Source organism: Mobula hypostoma, chromosome 2, assembly GCF_963921235.1.
Source record: "Mobula hypostoma chromosome 2, sMobHyp1.1, whole genome shotgun sequence".
NCBI classification, from domain to species: Eukaryota; Metazoa; Chordata; class Chondrichthyes; order Myliobatiformes; family Myliobatidae; genus Mobula; species Mobula hypostoma.
Genome location: NC_086098.1, coordinates 175666173 through 175688277, shown reverse-complemented (window position 1 = coordinate 175688277; position 22105 = coordinate 175666173). Strand labels below are relative to the sequence as shown.

The window sequence follows — 22105 nt, the reverse complement described above, 5'->3', positions numbered from 1 at the left end:
ATGCCAGCATACCATTCACCTTTTTCACCGCCTGCTGTACCTGCATGCCCACTTTCAATGACTGGTGTATAATGACACCCAGGTCTCGTTGCACCTCCCCTTCTCCTAATCGGCCACTATTCAGATAATAATCTGTTTTCCTGTTTTTGCCACCAAAGTGGATAACCTCACATTTATCCACATTAAATTGCATCTGCCATGAATTTGCCCACTCACCTAACCTATCCAAGTCACCCTGCATCCTTTTAGCATCCTCCTCACAGCTGACACTGCCGCCCAGCTTCATGTCATCCACAAACTTGGAGATGCTGCATTTAATTCCCTCATCTAAGTCATTAATATATATTGTAAACAACTGAGGTCCCAGCACTGAGCCTTGTGGTACCCCACTAGTCACTGCCTGCCATTCTGAAAAGGTCCCATTTATTCCCACTCTTTGCTTCCTGTCTGCCAACCAATTCTCTATCCACATCAATACCTTACCCCCAATACCGTGTGCTTTAAGTTTGCACACTAATCTCCTGTGTGGGACCTTGTCAAAAGCCTTTTGAAAATCCAAATATACCACATCCACTGGTTCTCCCCTATCCACTCTACTAGTTACATCCTCAAAAAATTCTATGAGATTCGTCAGACATGATTTTCCTTTCACAAATCCATGCTGACTTTGTCCAATGATTTCACCACTTTCCAAATGTGCTGTTATCACATCTTTGATAACTGACTAGCATTTTCCCCACCACCGATGTCTGGCTAACCGGTCTATAATTCCCCGGTTTCTCTCTCCCTCCTTTTTTAAAAAGCGGGGTTACATTAGCCACCCTCCAATCCTCAGGAACTAGTCCAGAATCTAAAGAGTTTTGAAAAATTATCACTAATGCATCCACTATTTCTTGGGCTACTTCCTTAAGCACTCTGGGATGCAGACCATCTGGCCCTGGGGATTTATCTGCCTTTAATCCCTTCAATTTACCTAACACCACTTCCCTACTAACATGTATTTCCCTCAGTTCCTCCATCTCACTGGACCCTCTGTCCCCTACTATTTCTGGAAGATTATTTATATCCTCCTTAGTGAAGACAGAACCAAAGTAATTATTCAATTGGTCTGCCATGTCCTTGCTCCCCATAATCAATTCACCTGTTTCTGTCTGTAGGGGACCTACATTGGTCTTAACCAATCTTTTTCTTTTCACATATCTATAAAAAGCTTTTACAGTCAGTTTTTATGTTCCCTGCCAGTTTTCTCTCATAATCTTTCTCCCCCTTCCTAATTAAGCCCTTTGTCCTCCTCTGCTGGACTCTGAATTTCTCCCAGTCCTCAGGTGAACCACTTTTTCTGGCTAATTTGTATGCTTCTTCTTTGGAATTGATACTATCCCTAATTTCCCTTGTCAGCCACAGGTGCACTACCTTACTTGATTTATTCTTTTGCCAAACTGGGATGAACAATTGTTGTAGTTCATCCATGCGATCTTTAAATGCTTGCCATTGCATATCCACCGTCAACCTTTTAAGTGTCATTTGCCAGTCTATCTTAGCTAATTCACGTCTCATACCTTCAAAGTTACCCTTCTTTAAGTTCAGAACCTTTGTTTCTGAATTAACTATGTCACTCTCTATCTTAATGAAGAATTCCACCATATTATGGTCACTCTTACCCAAGGGGCCTCTCATGACAAGATTGCTAATTAATCCTTCCTCATTGCTCAATACCCAATCTAGAATAGCCTGCTCTCCAGTTGGTTCCTCGACATGTTGGTTCAAAAAACCTTCCCGCATACATTCCAAGAAATCCTCTTCCTCAGCACCCTTACCAATTTGGTTCACCCAATCTATATGTAGATTGGAGTCACCCATTATAACTGCTGTTCCTTTATTGCACACATTTCTAATTTCCTGTTTAATACCATCCCCAACCTCAGTACTACTGTTAGGTGGCCTGTACACAACTCCCACCAGTGTTTTCTGCCCCTTAGTGTTATGCAGCTCTACCCATATCGATTCCACATCCTCCCGGCTAATATCCTTCCTTTCGATTGCGTTTGTCTCCTCTCTAACCAGCAATGCTACCCCATCTCCTTTTCTTTCATGTCTATCCCTCCTGAATATTGAATATCCCTGAATGTTGAGCTCCCATCCCTGGTCACCCTGGAGCCATGTCTCTGTGATCCCAACTATATCATATTCATTAATAACAATCTGCACCTTTAATTCATCCACCTTGTTACGAATGCTCCTTGCATTGACACACAAAGCCTTCAGGCTCACTTTTACAACTCTCTTAGCCCTTATACAATTATGTTGAAAAGTGGCCCTTTTTGAGTTTTGCCCTGGATTTGCCGGCCTGCCACTTTTACTTTTCACCTTACTACTTTTTGCTTCTACCCTCATTTTACACCCCTCTGTCTCTCTGCACTTGTTCCCATCCCCCTGTTGTGAACTAACCTCCTCTCTCCTAGTCTCTTTAATTTCTTTAGTCTCTTTAATCGGTCATTGCAAATTGTCCTCTGACTAGGCTTGGGGGAACTGCTGGGCAGTGTGGCTTGAGGGGCCAGAGAGGTCTATTCCACGCTGTATCCCAACAATAACGTATAACAAAGCTTTTAAAAATAGCTCAGTACACAAAACAATAATCAACTAACTTATCAAACCAACTCAGTGGCAAGTTACTATGGAACCTTTAAGCCGAGAGAACGATGTTAGATATGGCCCTTGTGGCTAAAAGGATCAGGGGGTATGGAGAGAAGGCGGGTACGGGGTTCTGAGTTGGATGATCAGCCATGATCATACTGAATGGCGGTGCAGGCTCGAAGGGCCGAATGGCCCACTCCTGCACCTATTTTCTATGTTTCTATGTAATTCTGCCCAAAGTAGTGACCATAAAAATCATCCCCAAAATGAACCAAAAACAAAAGTGAAAACTTCCAAGCCCCAAACAGAGTTGAGAATCACTCACAAGGCCAATGTCCGATCGGCTTTTCCACAACCCGTCCAGTGCCTTCCTCGCCACCTCCTCAAACACCGGGTCGCCTGTCAAGCGGCTCAGAGTAGCAAATTCCAGTATGAAGGTGCCGATTCCTGCAGTGCACGTGACTGGCGTCTCACCGGGATTCACCCCGTTCATAAGATTCACCGTCCCAAATGGCATTCCGGTTGGAGTTTGGAAAGCTTTAAGCAAAGTGATAATGAAAGCAGTTACTCACACCGAGCCCACTGTTATACTGAGTCAACTGCCATCAAGGGCATCTATACAGGAAGGTGGCAGAAATTAAAGGCCAGCAATATCATGAAGGATCTCACCCATCCTGCTTACGGACTGTTTGTCCCACTCCCATCAGGGAGGAGGCTATGTATCACCCACACCAGGACCACCAGACTCAATTTCTGCCATTGCCTGCATGGAGTTTGTATGTTCTCTCCGTGACTGTGTGGGTTTCCTCTGGGTGTTAAGTTAATTGGTCATTGTAAATTGTCAGGTGATTAGGCTGGGGTTAAAACCTGGGGGACTGCTGGGTGGCGCAGCTCGAAGCACCCGAAGGGTTTGTTCCATACTGTATCTCAATAAATAAATAAAAACAGTTATTTCCCCCAAGCTGTTGGGCTGATCAACACCTCCACCCACTAACCCACCACTACTTTATCATTTCCTGTCAGTCACCTTATGTACAATCAGTCCAAGTATACACAGACTGATTGTATGTATATAAGGTGACACTAGGTATGAGAGGATACTTATATTTAATGTGGTTTAATTGCGTTCATTATGCTTAATGTGTTATTTAATGCTCCATCGGATGCAAAGTGACAATCATTCCGTTCTCCTTTATACTTCTGTACTGAAGAATGATAATGAACAAATTTGAATCAAACCAAACCATAATGAACTGAAGAACCAGCCAAAGAACCTGGTATAAATCATGACCACACCTTCAGCTGGCAAAGTTCTCCAGTTTACAGGAAGTTCTCTTTCTTCCTTTGAATTCACAACTTCAACATCTACCCACTTCTTCGGTTGGTATCTGTGGGCCAGTGACAATTTTTTCCATTCGTAGTGCTCTAGCCCAGGGGTTCCCAGTCTGGGGTCCACAGACCCCTCGGCTAATGGTAGGGTTAATGTCCATGGCATGAAAAATGTTGGGAACCCCTGCTCTAGGTATAATGCTTCAGAACGCTACTCCATATAAGTTAGAGTTGTTATTGGAAAAAAATTGGAGACTTGTCTCGACATTTAGGCATTTCTTACAAACGGAATGGAATTAGTATTCCTGAAATTTTGTTTTATATTCAATGATAACGACAGGGCGAGACTGATGGTAATATGCAAGTAAAATTCACATTCAAAACTGATGTCATGTGAACACACACAAAATGCTGGAGGAACTCAGCAGGTCAGGCAGCATCTGTGTAAATGAATAAATAGTTGACATTTCAGGCTCAGACCCTTCTTCAGGACTGAAAAGGGGGAAGAATGCCAGAATAAAAAAGTGAGGGGGGGGCGGGAAGGAGGACAGCTCAAAGGTGATAGGTGATGCCAGGTGTGTTGGAAAGATAAATGGCTAGAGGAGGAGGAACCTGAGAGGAGAGTAGACCATAGGAGAAAGGGAAGAAGGAGCAGAGTTTGATAGGTTCTTGATTAGTCGGAGCATGAAGCGATATGGGAGAAGGCAGGAGATTGGGGCTGAGAGGGAAAATGGATCAGCCATGATGAAATGGCAGAGCAGACTCAGATGGGCCAAATGGCCTAATTCTGCACCTATATCTTAGGGTCTTAAGGAGGGGACCCAAGGGGAGGTGACAGGCTGGTGGGAAGAGGCAAGAAGTCAGAGTGGGGAATAGAAGAAGAGGGGAGGGGAGTGGAAATTTTTTTTTTAAATTGAAGAAATTGATTTTCATGCCCTTAGGTTGGAGGCTACCTAGACAGACTATAAGGGTGACTTTATCTTGGCACATGGAAGGCCATGGACAGACACGTCAGTATGGGAACAGAAATCGGAATTAAAATGTTTGAGCACCGGGAAGTTCCACTTTCGCCAGATGGAGCGGAGGCGCTCGACAAAGTGGTCTCCCAATTTATGATGGGTCCCACCAATGTACGGGAGGCCCCATCATGAGCACCGGACACAACAGACAACCCCAGCAGATTCGCAGGTGAAATGTTGCCTCACCTGTATTTAGTGCTTGCTCCTGGGCTTTTGCATAGGCAGTGATGATTTGTCGTTACGTTGAGTGATCTAGGGTTTTTCTCTTTGAAGAGGAGGTGGATGAGAGGTGACTTAACAAGAGTTGTACAAGATAAGAGGCAAAGATGGAGTGTACAGCCAGTGACTTTATTCCCAGGGCGACATAACTTCAAGGTGCTTGGAGGAAAGGAAGGGGGGATGTCAGAGGTTTATCAATAGGAGGACCCCAAGATCTCTCTGTTCCTCCACAACACTAAGAATCCTGCCAGTTACCTTGTATTTTGTCTTCAAGTTCAACCTTTCAAAGCGTATCATTTCACACTTCTCTGGATTGAACTCCATCTGCCTCTTCTTAGCCCAGTCAATCTCTGGCTGTAACCTTCAACAACCTTCTACACTATCCACAACATCACCAATATTATTTGTAGACTTACTAACCCACACTTCCACTTCCTCATCCAAGTCACAAAGAATCTCATGTCTCCCCCCGCCCCCACCGAGACAAGACAAATAATCTCTGCCTATGCAAAAGCAAGAGCCCAAGAACACTGATTACCAACTTCTAAGGCCATGGAACGTACCCTGACCAATAGTGACCTTGTCAGGTGATCAATACGTCATCACACTTGCTGTGCACAAACTGGCTGCCTCATTTCCTACATCAGAACAGTGACTGTGCTTCCAGAGTAAACTTTCATGGGCCAAACAAAGGCACTTTACAACTCAAATTCCAGAGATTTCACAAATGCTAGAAATCCAGAGTAACACACACAAAATGCAAGAGGAACTCAACAAGTCAGGCAGCATCTATGGAGGGGAATGAACAGTCAATGCTTCAGGCTGAGACGCTTCATCATGACTAGAAAGGTGGTGAGAAGAATAAGATGTGGTGGGAACCGGAATCAGACACGTCATGAAATTTGTTAACTTTGTGGTAGCAGTACAATGCAATACATAATAATGGAGGAAAAATGTGAATTACAGCAGGTATATATCTTATAGATAGTTAAATTAAACAAGTAGTGCAAAAATAGAAAGTTAAAAAAAGAGTAGTATTCATGCGTTCAATGTCCAGTCAGAAATTGAAAGGCAGACAGGAAAAGTTAACCCTGAATTGTGTGTGCCTTCAGGCTCCTGTACCTCCTTCCTGATGGTAGCAGTGAGAAGAGGGCATGTCCTGGGTGATGGGAGTCATTAATGATGGGTGTTGCCTTTTTGAGGCATCGCTCCTTGACGATGTCCTGTATACAAAGAGGCTCATGCCCATGATGGAGCTGACTAATTTTACAGCTCTCTATAGGCTACTTCAATCCTGTGCAGTTCCAACGCCCCCCCCCACCGCACTCCACCCCATACCAGATGGTGAAACTGCCAGTTAGAATGCTTTCCACCGTACATCTGTAGAAATTTGCAAGTACAAGCTGACGGGTGATAGGTGAGACCAGGTGACAGGGAAGGAGGGTGGGTGGGAGAGAGGGATGAAGTAAGAAGCTGGGAGGTGATAGGTGGAAAAGGTAAAGGGCTGAAGAAGAAGGAATCTGATAGGAGACGAGAGTGGACGACAGGAGAAAGGGAAGGGGGAGGGGCACGTGGAGGTGACGGTAGGTGAAAAGGTGAGAAGAGGATGAGGAAAGCCAGAACGGGGAATGGAAAAAGAGAGAAGGGGGAGTGGGTAAAAATTGCCAAAAGTTACAGAAATATACAACTGCAAATCTGTTCAATAAACATTGGCCAATAATTGTCCTTAACATTATTGCCCGAGAACATATTGTAACAACAGATGGAGAATTTCCATTCAACCAAGTAGTTTTTTTTTAAATGCTGAGTAACTATACCAGTATAAACAACCAGGAAATTCACAGCGCCTGTAACACCAAATGAGACAAGTAACTGCAAATATTCAATCATTCACTAACTCAGACAAAATGAAGTTCCTCTGCGAAAGACAGCATTTAGCACTATAGATCAGTGCTGAGTCTGAACGGAAAAGACAAACTTGCCATTGACTACCACACACAACTCAAAACAGCTTATGGCAAAATGTCCTGCTAACCACAAGGTGGCTCATACAGCCTTCCCAAGATGCAGTTCCTTTATTACTGCTGGATGCTACAGTGAACAGATCGAACACAAGAGACATGAGACAGTGGAACATGGACATTGATAAGCCAAAGCACTGTCCATCCTTCTGGTCACAGTCTCTCACCACGGAGATAACGGCATTTAAATCACATCCCTATATCCTTCTCCTTCAAGAGGACCATAACCTTGTCGCAAAGTTTGGAGCCTCACTGACCCAGAGAGCCTGGAGTCAAGGCTTCATGCTTTTGCTCTTGATAGGGTCATCCAAGCCAAAGAGGTCAAGGGGTAAAGGCCAGACTAAGAGTGGACTACTGGTCCTCCGGGTTCGGGGGTTCAGCTCAGGGCTAACAACCCTGACTGGTTGAAAAACAATTGTTATGGAAACAGCAATGAAGAATCTTCTATACAGACAGAGATGAAGGATCTTCATTGCTGCCCTAAACACCAACGGCATAACAAGCAGTAAAGTAAGTAAATATATCATTCTAGGAATGCAGTGAGAGGTGCAATCATAGTAATTTATAATAAATAGAACAGTCAATCTAATATAGAGTACACTCAAATCAACGTGAATTAATCAGTCTGATGGCCCAATGGAAGAAGCTGTCCCGGAGCCTGTCGGTCCTGGCTTTTATGCTGCGGTACCGTTTCCTGGATGGTATCAGCTGGAATAGATTGTGGTTGGGATGGCTTGGATTCCCAATAATCCTAAATGTCCTGAACTTGTAAATGTCCTGAATCATGGGAAGTTCACAACTACAGATGTGCTGGGCTGTCTGCACCACTCTCTGCAGAATCCTGCGATTAAGGGAGGTGCAGTTCCCATACCAGGCAGTGATGCAGCTGGTGTGTACAGACCACGTGAGGCCCTCAGTGATGTGGACGCTGTAGAACTTGAAGATATTTACCCTCTCAACCCCAGATACATTGATGTCAATAGCCCGTCTCCATTCCTCCTGTAATCCACAACCAGCTCCTTTGCTTTTGTGACATTGAGGGAGGGGTTGTTTTCTTGACACCACTGTGTCAGAGAGATGACTTCTTCCCTGTAGACCACCTCGTTATTGTTTGAGATAAGGCCAATCAATGTAGTGTTGTTGGCAAATTTAATTAGCAGATTAGAGCTGTGGGTGGTGATTCAGTCATGGGTTTACAGGAAGTAAAGGAGGGGGCTCAGTACACAGCCCTGAGGGGCTCCTGTATTGAGAGTCAGAGGGTTGGAGGTGAGGGAGCCCACCCTTACAACCTGCTGACTGTGGAGGCCAAGTCATTGGGTATATCTAAAGCAGAGGTTGATAGGTTCATGATCAGTAAGGGCATCAAAGGTTATGGGGAGAAGGCAGGAGAATGGATTGAGAGGCACAATGACGGAATGGTGGAGCAGACTTGACAGATCAAACGGCCTAATTCTACTCCCATGCTTTATTTTTACTATGGAATAGACCCTTTCAGTTCTTGAGCAATGCCACCTAGCAATCCCACAATTTAATCCTAGCCCTAATCACAGAACAATTTACAATGATCAATTAACCTACCAAATGGTATGTCTTTGGACTGTGGGAGCAAACCAGAGCACCTGGAGGAAACCTGCACAGTCACAGGAGGAGCATACAAATTCCTTACAGGCAGCGGTGGGAATTGAACCCGGGTGGCCTGTACTGTAAAGCGTTGTGCTAACCACTATGCTACCGTGCCGCCTCTTAGGAAGGACATACTCACCTTGGAGGGGGTGCCGAGACGTTCAAGGGTCACATAGCACAGAAATAGGCCTTTCAGCCTTGAGTTCATCACCGACCCATTTGTAATAATACAGGTCAAATCTGGCAATCAGTAATCCAGCTCCACCACTGCTTCAGACACAATTGTCGCCAGCCTAATTTCAAATTTCCCACATTACGCACCAACCTGTCGGGCACCATTAGCAGAATCGGCCATTGGCACAGTCTTTAAAGGAAGCAAGTTGTTCCCCTGTGTTATTCTGCATTTATTTTTATAATCTGTGCTATTCTAGCACCAGTCACATCTTCATTGAAGTGTAAGTAAATACTGATACCTTGTCAGGTATTTTGCCTGTACTGTACTTCAATAAATTTGTCCGCCACTCTGTCCGCCAGAGAAAGCAGGATCTCCCAGTGGCCACACATTTTAATTCCACGTCCCATTCCCATTCTGACATGTCTATCCACGGCCTCCTCTACTGTAAAGATGAAGTCAAACTCAGGTTGGAGGAGCAACACCTTATATTCCGTCTGGGTAGCCTCCAACCTGATGGTATGAATATTGACTTCTCTAACTTCCGTTAATGCCTCACCTCCCCCTCGTACCCCGTCCCTTATTTATTTATATACACACATTCTTTCTCTCTCTCCTTTTTCTCCCTCTGTCCCTCTGACTATACCCCTTGCCCATCCTCTGGGTTTTTCCCCGCTCCCCCTTTTCCTTCTCCCTAGGCCTCCTGTCCCATGATCCTCTCATATCCCTTTTGCCAATCACCTGTCCAGCTCTTGGCTCCATCCCTCCCCCTCCTGTCTTCTCCTATCATTTTGGATCTCCCCCTCCCCCTCTCAAATCTCTTACTAGCTCTTCTTTCAGTTAGTCCTGACGAAGGGTCTCAGCCCAAAACATTGACCGTACCTCTTCCTAGAGATGCTGCCTGGCCTGCTGCGTTCACCAGCAACTTTGATGTGTGTTGCTTGAATTTCCAGCATCTACAAAATTTGTGTTCAATAAATTTCACTTGGTTTTCTTTATTATCCACCTTGTTCTATTTCCAAGGTATTTAAAGGTAGGATGAGGTGACCATCAAGTGGGTTGGAGGTGTTTATTTATTTAAACCTAACCCAACCGCCAGTGATTCCACAAAATCACTAATCGGGCACTGCACAGATCCCAATCATTCCAGATTTGTGGTGGTCAACCTGTACCATTTCACTCTGCTCACACTCCCATCAATCTTCGCTCTCCTCCCCCCCCCCACACAGATTCTACCACTCCCCTGCATACCAGGGACAACCTACCGATCAATGACCCAATAACCCACCGATCACGTCTTTGAAATGTGGGAGGGAACGGGAGAACCCGGAGGAAAGCTACACAAGCTGCACCCAAGGTCCGGATCCAAACCAGGTGCACAGAGCTGAGGGAGCAGCACTGCTGATGCCCACAAGTGTCCACGTCAGCTGAGTAAAAGTCACCCCTTTCACAGTCGCCCCATTACGGGAAACTAATTCACCCAGAGGGTGGTGTGAGTGTGGAACAAGCTGCCAACAGAAGTGGCAGTGCCAGTTCAGTTGTAACATTTAAGAAAAGTCTGGATGGGTTAATGGATGGGAGAAGGGTGGTGGTATATGGTACAGGTGCAGATAATTGGGACTAGGCGGGACTAGATGGGTTGAAGGGCCTGTTTCTGAGCTGTAGTACTCCAAGGTAAGGAGGTGGAAGCTTCAGAGAGGGGGCAGAAGAAAGTTCCAAGGATGCTGCCTGAATTAGAGCCATGAGACTGGGCTAACTTGGGTTGCTTTCTCTGGGGCAGCAGAGGCATGTGCAGCATTCCTGATAAATGTCCCTGATGGATGGAAGGGAGACCCCTATGATCTTCTCAGCTGTTCTCACTGTCCTTCTGGTCCAATGCTCAACTGCTCCTATACCAGATGGAGATGCAACTTGTCAGGACGCTGTCAATGGTGCTCCTGTAAAATGCACAGTTAAGATAGCTGGTGGGGGGGGGGGGTGCCTCACTTGCCTCGATCTCCTCAGGAAGTGGAGGCCCTGCTGCTGTTCTACATTCTACGTTTTTATCCAGTCAAACAGACACATGCTAATCCTCAATCCCTTTCCTTGCAGGAATTGGCACTTTAAGTCTTCATCTAAATTTTGTTTTTTGAAATGTGATGAATTTGCATTTCAACTCGTACGCCTCAGATTCAACCGTAGCTGGATCACTGAGCAATTCTGCACCACACCTTTCGAATGGAAATGGGGTTGAGCATAATAAACCAGGATAAGTTCCAAGGCTTGATTGCATGAACTCTGATGAAGGGTCTCGGCTCAAATTGCCAACTGTTTATTCCTCTCCATAGATGCAGCTGGGCCTACTACATTCCTCCAGCATTGTACGGGTATTCCCTTCAAGTTAGAAGAATGGGGGGGGGAGGGGCGGGGGGAAGAGAGTAATCTCACTGAAACCTATCGAATATTGAAAGGCCTCGATAGAGTGGGTGTGGAGAACATGCTCCCTATAGTGGGGGAGTCTAGGACCAGAAGACACAGCCTCAGAAAATAGGACAATCCTTTAGAAAAGAGATGAGGAATTTCTTCATCCATATGATGGTGAATCTGTGGAATTCATTGCCACAATTGGCTGTACAGGCGAAGTCACCGAGTGTATTTTAAGTGCGGGTTGATAGGTTCTTGATTAGTAAGGATGTCAAAGGGGAGAAGGCAGGAAAATGGGGTTGAGCCATGATGGAATGGTAGAACAGACTCAATGGGCCGAATAGCCTAATTCTGCTCCGGCAGCAAACACGTAGAGTAAACAGATGCAAAGCAGGTTGAGTTCTACTACAATGCGGGATGTAGAAGGAAGCCCTTAAAGCAGTGGAACGCAGGCTTGAATGGGCTATAGAGAAGCAGAATGAAGACGACGTGGGGTGGGGAGAGGGCGGAGCATGGAGACGTATGGGATCCTCACCTGGCAGCAGTCTACGTGCAGCTTCTTCTGCCAATCTGAGCAAAGGGCCCGTACACGGCCAGCCTGGCTCCACAGCGATGCCGCCCTCCCTGGAGAGCAGGTGAGCAGACAACAGGCCACCCACCACTAAGGAAAGGAACAAGCACACAGGGTTAAAGCTTGCAAACAAACAGATCAATCTTATTCAAACCCACGTCACCGCGTCAGTGTAGTGGTTAGCACAACGCTTTACAGTACCAGGGCCCCGGGTTCAATTCCCACCGCTGTCTGTAAGGAGTTTGTACGTTCTCCCTGTGACCATGTGGGTTTCCTCCGGGTGTTCTGGTTTTCCTCCACAGTCCAAAGACCTACCGGTTGGGAGGTTAATTGATCACTGCAAATTGTCCCGTGATCAGGCTTGGAATAAACTGGGCGATTGCTGGGTGAGTGGCTCGAAGGGCCAGGAGTATTTCACTGAATAAATAAATGATCAACCTAGCGATTCCAGTCTGGGCCTCAGTAGGCTGACAGTGCTCTTGTGCCGTAGTTTGAAGTTTCAGTTTTATTAGATACAACGCAGTAACTGGGTGTTCTGGCTGCGTGAGCCCATGCTGCACCATTACACCCACACACACCCAGGTTTCTGGCACTGTAATAGCATTATCCCAACCACTATGCTGCAACGTCACCACTAAAGTTTAGACTTAGATTTCAGACAGCAAGGACTTGGTGGGCAATTGACAAGAACTTCTCTTTTAAGTTGGTGATGTCCAGTGGTGGATCAGAGGCAGACCTGGCTTACACAAGCCTTCCATTTGAGAGATCTGTCCACAAGCTGATTCCTCAAGTCAGAGATTTCCATCTTCTATTACTGGCCGTTCTGTGTCACTTGCCAGAATTCTTCCATTACCTTTAATTTAATCACTACCCTTAATTAAACTAGGGAATGCAGTACAGTACGAAAGTCTGAGGCCAATATACACTATATATCTAGGGTGGCTAAGAGTTTTGCGCAGTACTGTACATTGGTTAAAATAGGGAGAAGGCTGGCAAATGGAAATAAGAGCACTTAGATTTGTATTAGCTCAGTAGTATTAAGTGTTATTTGGTACCTGGAAGGACATGATACACAATACTGGGCGAAAGTCTTAGGCACTCTAGTTATATATATGTGTGGCTAAGACTTTTGCACAGTACTGTAAATTACATCTTTCTAGTCATTAATGAATACAAAGCATTTTATTATAATTACAATGCTTTTATAGGAGAAATTGTATAAAGGTAGATTTCCACAGGTCAGGTCACCAGTGATCCAGGAAGTCCCTGTGTTTCTCTATATATATTCAGTGGCCACTTTATTAGGTATAGGAGGTATCCAATAAAGTGGCCACTGAGTACATATTCATGGCCTTCTGTTGCTGTTACCCATCCAATGCAAGTTCGTTGTACCGTGCATTCAGAGATGCTCTCCTGTACACCACTGTTATAATGTATGGTTATTTGAGTTACTGTCGCCTTCCTGTCAGCTTGAGCCAGTCTGGCCATTCCCTCTGACCTCTCCCATTAAAAAAGCATTTTTGTCCACAGAGCTGCCATTCATTGGATTTTTTTTTTCCGCACCATTCTCTGTAAACTGTAGGGACTGGTGTGCATGAAAATCCCAGGAGATCAAGAGTTTCTGAGATACTCAAAACACCCTGTCTGGCACTAACAATCATTCTATGGTCAAAGTCGCTTAGTTCACATTTCTTCCCCATTCTGATGTTTGTTCTGAACAACAACTGAACCTCTTGACCACGTCTGCGTGCTCATATGCAGTGAGTTGCTGCCACATGATTGGCTGATTAGATATTTGCATTAATAAGCAGGTGTACAGGTGCAGCTAATGAAATGGCCACTGATTGTATATTCTTATTAGGCCACTAAGTCTGGAGTCACATCGCTTCACTCAAAAGAGGAAACCCAACATTGTCAATCAATGCCACACACACCTGGACTTGCTAGAGTCACAGCAGATCAGGCATCAAACTGAATGACTCACTTTTCTATCCTACGGGGATGGTGGTCTGTTTGGACATATTCAAGGCAGAGGTTGATAGGTTCCTGATTAATTAGGGCATCAAAGGTTACAGGGAGAAGGCAGGAGGATGGAGTTGAGAGGGATAATAAATCAGCCATGATGGAATTGTGGAGCAGACTCGATGAGCTGAATGGCCGGATTCTGCTCCTCTGCCTCCGGGGCATTGAAATCAGGAAAATGGGAAAAAGGACAAGTCCAGAATTAAACAGACATGGACCAACCACTGCAATTTTATTTTCTATAATTCCTTACAACACATAAGCGACATCCCTCAAGAGGACTATGTCAGCTACACAGTACTTGGGAGGTAGTGAAGGACACCACACAATAGCAGCTGCATCTTTAATAAATAACACAAAGATCGAAGGTGGAAGATCCCAGCCAGTCAAGTAGCATTTGTGGAAACAGTTAGTGCATTGGACCCAAGACCAACTGAGAAAGGCAATAAATGAAACCCCCGCTCTTCTGTGGTCTGCACAACCTCATCAGAACAAGCCCCTTTACTCTGTCTGCTGCAAAAAGCAGTGTCTCCTATCCACAACCCATTTCATTCCAACTTCCCATTTCCATTCTGACGTGTCTGTTCACGGCCTCATCTGCTGCCACGGAGAGGCCAAACTCAGGTTGGAGGAGCAATAGCTCATATTCCGTTTGGGTAGCCTCCAACCTGATGGCCTGAATATCGATTTCTCTACCTTTGGTAATCTCTCTCCCCTCCCTCCTTCTCTCTTTTTCCATTCCTCATTTTGGTTACCCTCTCACCCCATCACTTCTTCTCATCTGCCCAATACCTGTCCCTGGTGCCTCTCCTTCTTCCTTTCTCCCATGGTCCACTGTACTCTCCAATCAGATTCCTTCTTCTTCAGCCCTTTACCTCGTTCACCTATCACCTGCCAGCTTTTCACATCACCCTCACAAACACAGATTCTGTACATGCTGGAAATCCAGAGTGACTCATAAAAAGTGCTGGAGGAACTTTGATAATAAATTTACTTTGAACAACTTTGCAATGGCATACTTGCTCAACAAAGCTACCAATTCCTGTGCAACAACATCTAGCACGGTCCAATATTAATGAGTTCATTCCTGACCTACCTCGAATGTTAGTCTCAAACACAGATGCGTTGACATCGATGTCGAAGTTCATTCCATCCTGAAGAATGTGGACAACTCTCTGAAACTCAGTCACATTGCCCAGCACCTGAATGCAGAGATCAGGAGAACAGATCAAGCCACACTGCAGGAAGTTCACATGCGTTAATTCTGTTCATCTGCGGAGTTATAGAGAAAGGTTGAATAGGTGAGGACTTCACTCCCTAGAGCAAAGGAGAATGAGTGCGGTACACAAAATTAGTAAGGGTATAGACAGGGTGAATTTGGACTGGGCGACGGTGCCTTGAAAAGCCCAATAACTTGCAGACACACAAGCAGGTAGATGACAAACAGGGTCCCTAACACCACACTTTTATAACAGCCAAAAAAACAGGAAGGAGAAACTGGTAAAGAAGTGATGGAAATAATTAGAAATTAGGGTGCCGTGGTAGTGTAGCGGTTATCAAGACGCTATGACAGCTCGGAGTTCAATTCCAGTGTCCTCTATAAGGAAGTTTGCACGTTCTTCCCACGTGCATGTGGGCTTCCTCCGAGTGCTCTGGTTTCCACCCACAGACCAAAGACACAGCAGTTAGTAGGTTAACTGGTCATTGTGAATCGTCCCGTGACTAGACTGGGGTTAAATAGGTTGGCGTCTTGAGTGGTGAGCTAACATAACTAATTAACAAACTGATGATAGATAGAAAGATGGTAGAACAACTAGCTTGGACAAGCATCTGCATGGGATCAGAGAGTCTGGTTAAAGTAAACGTGAACAGCTACTTACCAGGAGAGTATCCAAGGCATCAATCAGAGTCAGAGAAAAGCTGTTAAATACAGAAAATACAGTTAATGTTTTACACAGCAAAGAATGTGTAAACTGACCAAATCAATTATTGACTAATATAAAGCACAGCAGCACCTCCACTTCCTGATGCTTCCCACCCCCATTCTGACCACGTTCTACCGGAACACCGTTGAGAATGTCCTGACCAGGACGTATACTTTCCACCCTTGCGATTCCCGTACCATCTGCAAGACCCTGCAATAGACTGAGAGGACTGCTGAGAGAATCATCAGGCTCTCTCTGACCCTCCTCCTATCCAGGGCGTATACCAGAAGCGCTGCATTTTCAGAGCACTCAGCACTGTCCAGGACCCCTCCCGTTCACCCCACAATCTCTTTGCCCTTCTACTGTCAAGCAGAAGGTACCACAGCACAAGACCAAAGACTGTCAGACTGGGTAACAGCTCCTTCCCCCAGGCTGTGAGACTCCTGAACACCCTGATACCACCCAGTGCACATTATTTGTGACAGCGCCAGTAGCATTATCATCATCATTATGCGCCTTGTGGTATGACGTGGGCTGTTGCGGCCTATTCATGACCATGATTGTACTTGGTAATTTTTTCTACAGAAGTGGTTTGCCATTGCCTTCTTCTGGGCGGTGTCTTTACAAGACGGGTGGCTCCAGCCATTATCAATACTCTTCAGAGATTGTCTGCCTGATGTTAGTGGTTGCGTAACCAGGACTTGTGATATGCACCAACTGCTCATACGACCATCCACCCAACCCACCTACTCCCATGGCTTCACGTGACCCTGATTTGGGGGGGGGGGTACTAAACAGGTGCTACACCTGCCCAAGAGTGACCTGCAGACTAGCGGAGGGAAGGAGTGCCTTACACCTCCCTTGGTAGAGACGTATCTCCTCCCCACCACCCACGGTAGCATTATACTGTTGTATATTTAACAGTATGTCATTTATCCATTTTATGTCAACTTGTAAATTTGAAAAATATCTGTTAATATTCTTTTAAGTGCTGTATGTGATATCTGTGTTTTGCTCCCTGGTCCCAGAGGAACGGTGTTTTGTTTAGCCGTATGCATGTGTATGGTTGAACTTTATTTGAAATTAATTGACCATGAGAGCTTTCCTCTCCTTAAGGCACTGGACCACGGCAGACTTCAGTTCTGCCCTTTGGTTCCAGACCATTTTCCACTTCAAGGCTTACAAGCTTCATCTGTCGTCAGCCAGTCTGATACTAGTGAAAAATGTGAAGAAAAAGCAGAAAATTCTGGCAACACCCAACGGGTCAGGCAGTATCAATGGATAGAGAAATTGTTAAAAATGGGTTAAAACCTTCATCAAAACTAAGGAAGAGAGAAAAGTAGTCAGGATAATTGTTTAAACTGCGAGGAAGGTTTACTTTGCAAACTCCAAGTCTATGCATTCTTTCTCATTCTGGCACCAAATTTACCAGAGATCACGGGTTAAGGCTGAAAAGTGAAATCTTTAAGGGATACACGAGGGTGAAATTCTTCACTCAGAGGGGGGAAGTGTATGAAATGAACTGCCATTAGAAGAGGTGGGTGCGGATTGATTTCAACATTCAAGAGAAGTTTGGATAAATACACAGATTGGGTGGGGATGGAAGGCTACAGTCTGGGTATGCATTGATGAGACTCGGCAGAATAATAGTTTGGCACCAACTAGATGGGCCAAAGGGCCTGTTTCTGAGTCGTAGTGCTCTATGACTTTATGTACACCATAAAAAGTTTAACAATGAGGAAGTAATTTTGTGGTTAGAAGCCAACCATGTTACTGAAAAATGAAGTTGTCTTATATTTCTTCACTTTCACTATACACTTCCACAATACTGAAAGACAGAAAATGTCTTCAGGCATCTCCAAAGCCCCATTCTTATACACACATTTCAAACATTAAAAACCTGTACCGCAGGAATATTGAAAAGCCCTATTGTTCATTCATTGATTGGGTGGTTACTTCCTTAAAACATAAATTAAATCTACTAATAGACTTACCTTCCCCAGGTATCCTGACCATCACAAGTTAAAGGTCGCAGTTCATCATAGGGGAACGCATTCTCTAAGTAGTTATTGTAGGCATGATAAAACATTTCTTTAACACGCTCCCTGTGGAAAAAAAAAACATTTACAGAGAGTTTTGTTTGTACTGACTGCCAAACTTTCTAACCCAATTGAATCAAAGTGAAGAGCTGAACACAAGAGATTCTGCAGATGCTAGAAATCCAAAGCAATACACACAAAATGTTGGGAGGATCCCAGCAGATCTGGCAGTTTCAATGGAAATGAATAAACAGCCAATGTTTCAACTCCAGGCCCTTCTTTAGGATGGAAAAGGAACGGAGAAGATGCCAGCATAAGAAGAAGGGGGGAGCGGAAGAAGGATAGCTGGAAGGTGATAGTTGAAACCAGGTGGATGGGAAAGATAGAGGGCTGGAGAGGAAGGAATCTGTTAGGAGAAGAAAGTGGACCATAGGAGAAAGGGAAGGAAGAAGGGACCCAGATGAAGGTGACAGGAGATAAGATGCCAGAGGGTGGAAAAGAAGAGGAGGGTTTTTTTTTCTAAATCAGAAGGAGAAATTGATATTCATTCCATCAGGTTGGAGGCTACCCAGATGGAATACAAGGTGTTGCTCCTCCACCCTGAGGGTGGCCTCATCTTCGCACAAGAGGAGGCCCTGGATCGACATGTCCGAACAGGAATGGGGATTGGAATTCAAATATCTGGCCAACGGGAAACTCTGCTTTTGGCGGATAGAGCTTAGAGGGATTAGAGGTTACACCGCCAAGGCCTGGTTTACTAAATTAATTAAACAAGGTAATGACAATTTATTCCAACTGATCCTAATGAATCAACATGAACTCCAAAACAAAACTATAGCACATAATTAATGACCGCACGACAGGATCCAGTTTAAAATATGTATAATTGCATAGGTGAACAAGTCAGCCAGGTGACTGGCATGCACTGCCATGTTTCAACCCAATCCCAAAATATCTAGTTGGATACATAGAGGATAGAACAGTACAGGCCTTTTGGCCCACAATGTTGTGCCAACCTCTTAACCTTCTCTGAGATCAGTTTAACCCTTCCTTCCCATGTAGCCCTCTATTTTTCTTTCACACCTGTGCCGAAGAATCTCTTAAGTGTCCCTGGTGAATCTGGCTCTGCCGTCAACCCTGGCAGTACATTTCATGCAGCCACCACCCTCTGTTTAAAAAAAAATGTTACCTGGTTTGGAAACCTTTACTTATGGTTGTGTCCAGATAACTGAATGTGGATGGTACGGTAGCAAAGCACTTTACAGGGTTGACCATCATAATTCCTGCCATGGCCCACAAGGAGTGTGTATGTTCTTCCCATGACTGCATGGGTTTCCTCCAGGTGCTACAGTTTCCTCCCCAAGACTTATGGTTCGGGCTGGTGAGTTGTGGGCATGCTCCGTTGGTACTGAAAGCAAAGGGACACTTGCGGGCTGCCCCCAGCACATATTCATACTGTGTTGGTCACTGACACTAATGACACATTTCACCGCTTGTTTCAATGAACATGTGACAAATAAAACCAACCCTTCTCTTCCCTTGAGCAAAGGAGACCAAGGCATGAGGGACATAACACTATCAAAAGCAAAGGTGGTCAAAACCTCTTCCCTGTGATGGGGATATCAAGAGGGCATCAGTTTAAGGACAGTAAAATCCCATCTGGTTCACTCGTGTCGCTTAGGAATGTACCAATACCTTCTGACCTATATGTGACCCAGATCCACCAAGCTCCACCAGCCTACCCGCCATCAAGGGCAAATGTACAAAAAAGTGCTGGAAAAAGGCCAATAACATCATGAAGGAGCCCACCCACCCAACCATCAGGCTCTTGAACCAAAGGGGATAATTTCTCTCAACTTCACTTGCCCCCCCCCCCACATCATTGAAAAGTTCCCACAATCTATGGACTCACTTAGAAGGACTTTTCATCTCATGCTCTCATTATTTATAAAGTTTTGTATTTGCACAATTTGTCTTTTGCAACTATTTGAATGCCCGTGTTGGTGTGGTCTTTCAGTGATTCTCCTATGGATTTACTGAGTCTGCCCACAAGAAGTTGAATATGATTTTATACGATAATGTATATGTACTTTGATAATAAATTTACTTTAAGCCCACCCTGCTCTGGACTGTTTGCCCCACTCCCATTAGGATGGGGGGGCTATGCTGCATCCATTCCACATCATAACTCAATAACAGATTTCGAAGCAGTAAGTAAGGCTGATAACACCTCCACTCACTAACTCACCCCACCACCACAGTCAAGAGGCATGTACAGACACTCCTGTGCCTAGCATCACTCTTTTGACATACAATTAGTGTATATAAGCTATCTTACGTATTTATATTTACTGTGTTTTTTTAATTATTGAGTTCGTTATTTATTGTGTTTTTCGGGCTGCATCGGGTCCAGAGTAACAAACATTGCATTTTCCTTTATACTTGTAATGACAGTAAACAATCCTGAAACTACCAAAACTGTCTGGCCTATCTATGACTCTAGACGTACCAATATTATCAGCTCTTAATCCCTCAAGATGCCAGAGAATTGCTGGGATTTATAAAACCACGGTGGAGTGAGAAACCAAACTTGCGAAGGTAAAAATAATCTCTTTCCCTGCCCAAAAAGCGTCTGCTCTGTGCAGGGAACACCACGTACACCAATCGCAACTAATGAATTTTTCACATCGGTTTTTAAACCAGCAGGTATACTGAAAGTTACAACGCTGCAGTGCCTTGTTCTTCGGAGCAGGCCAATACGTATAAAACTCAACTGCATTGTTCAGTTATCAATTAAGCTATCCCAATGAGTTTTGATTTCCTGATTTTCCAACCTGCATCGTTTCTCCTTAAACCCCTCGGTTGCAGCACTGACCTGTACCGAGCCATCGCCTCCGCCCGAATTTCTTTGCCCTTTGCATTGTTGTCACCTGCGCCGGTGACTAGGAAAAAGCAAGCGGTATAAAGGATACCGTGCATCTACTCGTTAACGCTCACGGCCCCGTTCTCCCGGGGTCCGGATGACTGACGAGCGCCTCCCGGCTCCTTTCCTGTGTCAGTAAACCCGGAAGCTTCCGCCTATCTGCGCCTGCGTCTTATGGCTGCAACGCCCTATCAATGCGCCGCAATCTCTGAATGGCTGAGCCTGTCTAAAGGCGTAGCAGTGCGCAGATGTGAGCCAGGTGATTGGGCCACACCTCTGTCAATCAGACTACTGCCTTTGTAACTAGCCTCCGCTCTCTCAGTTCCTCTCCTTATGAATATGTTCTCTGTCGGCATAGGCTGGTTGGCACGAAGGGCCGGAATCCCTCCGAATGGAAATTATACTCCTGTTAAAAAGTAGAGTTACCTCAGGTAAGAAAGCAGCATCCGCCATCAAGGACCCCCCAGAATCCGGACCCTGATCTCTTCTCACGGCTACAATCAGAAAGGAGGCACAGGATCCTTAGGTGCCACACCACCAGGATCAGGAACAGTTATTACTGTACCCTACAACCATCAGGCTCCTGAACCGGTGTGGATATCTTCACTCACCCCAACACTGAACTGATTCCGCACCTATAGACTCACTCGCAAGGACTCTACAACTCACGGCCTCAGTGTTACTTATTTACAATTGGGTCTGTATCAGTGACGTGTGGCTTTTCATTGATTCTATTCTATTTCTTTGTCCTACTGTGAATGCCCGGAAGAAAATGAATCTCAGGGTTGTATATGGTGACTCCTAGGTTTAATCAATTTACTTTGAACTTTCAACCCTCTGGTCCAGGGTATCTGTGTCCCTAGGATTCAGGAAATCCCTTCTTAAATATCTCTCCTCCATTAAAGATAGTCATTAAAATCTACTGCTTCAGTCAATTTTTTAGCATGTTGTATGATCACAATACCACCTTTGCCTAATTTAAAGGCAATACATCTAGAAGCACTAATTAAGTGTTGACTAGGCAGTTATTGGTCCCTTAAGTTTGTTAGAGCCAGGGGTGGTAACAGGGCTGTAGTTTCTGTTTTCCCATTATTTTAAATAGCTCTCATTTACTGAATAAATCAGTTCAAAGAAATGATCCAGGAAGGGAGGTGTCTGAGGCAGCTAAGTGCCATCAGCATCTGTGTGACATACACATTTGAGAG

The 22105-nt window shown here is 44.9% G+C and overlaps 1 protein-coding gene across 1 annotated transcript in view; it reads right to left on the bottom strand.

The window, feature by feature from the left end:
* Positions 1-21041, bottom strand: part of edem2 (ER degradation enhancer, mannosidase alpha-like 2) — a 50677-nt gene extending 29636 nt beyond the window's left edge. Inside the window, exons 1-6 of the mRNA XM_063041121.1 lie at positions 20853-21041; positions 17933-18043; positions 15894-15933; positions 15110-15215; positions 11956-12081; positions 2960-3171 (exon numbers count right to left, since the gene is read on the bottom strand). Coding sequence (XP_062897191.1) covers positions 2960-3171; positions 11956-12081; positions 15110-15215; positions 15894-15933; positions 17933-18043; positions 20853-20956 — 699 coding nt within the window. The 5' untranslated portion in view covers positions 20957-21041. The remainder of the gene's footprint in view (positions 1-2959; positions 3172-11955; positions 12082-15109; positions 15216-15893; positions 15934-17932; positions 18044-20852) is intronic.
* Positions 21042-22105: the final 1064 nt, after the last annotated feature.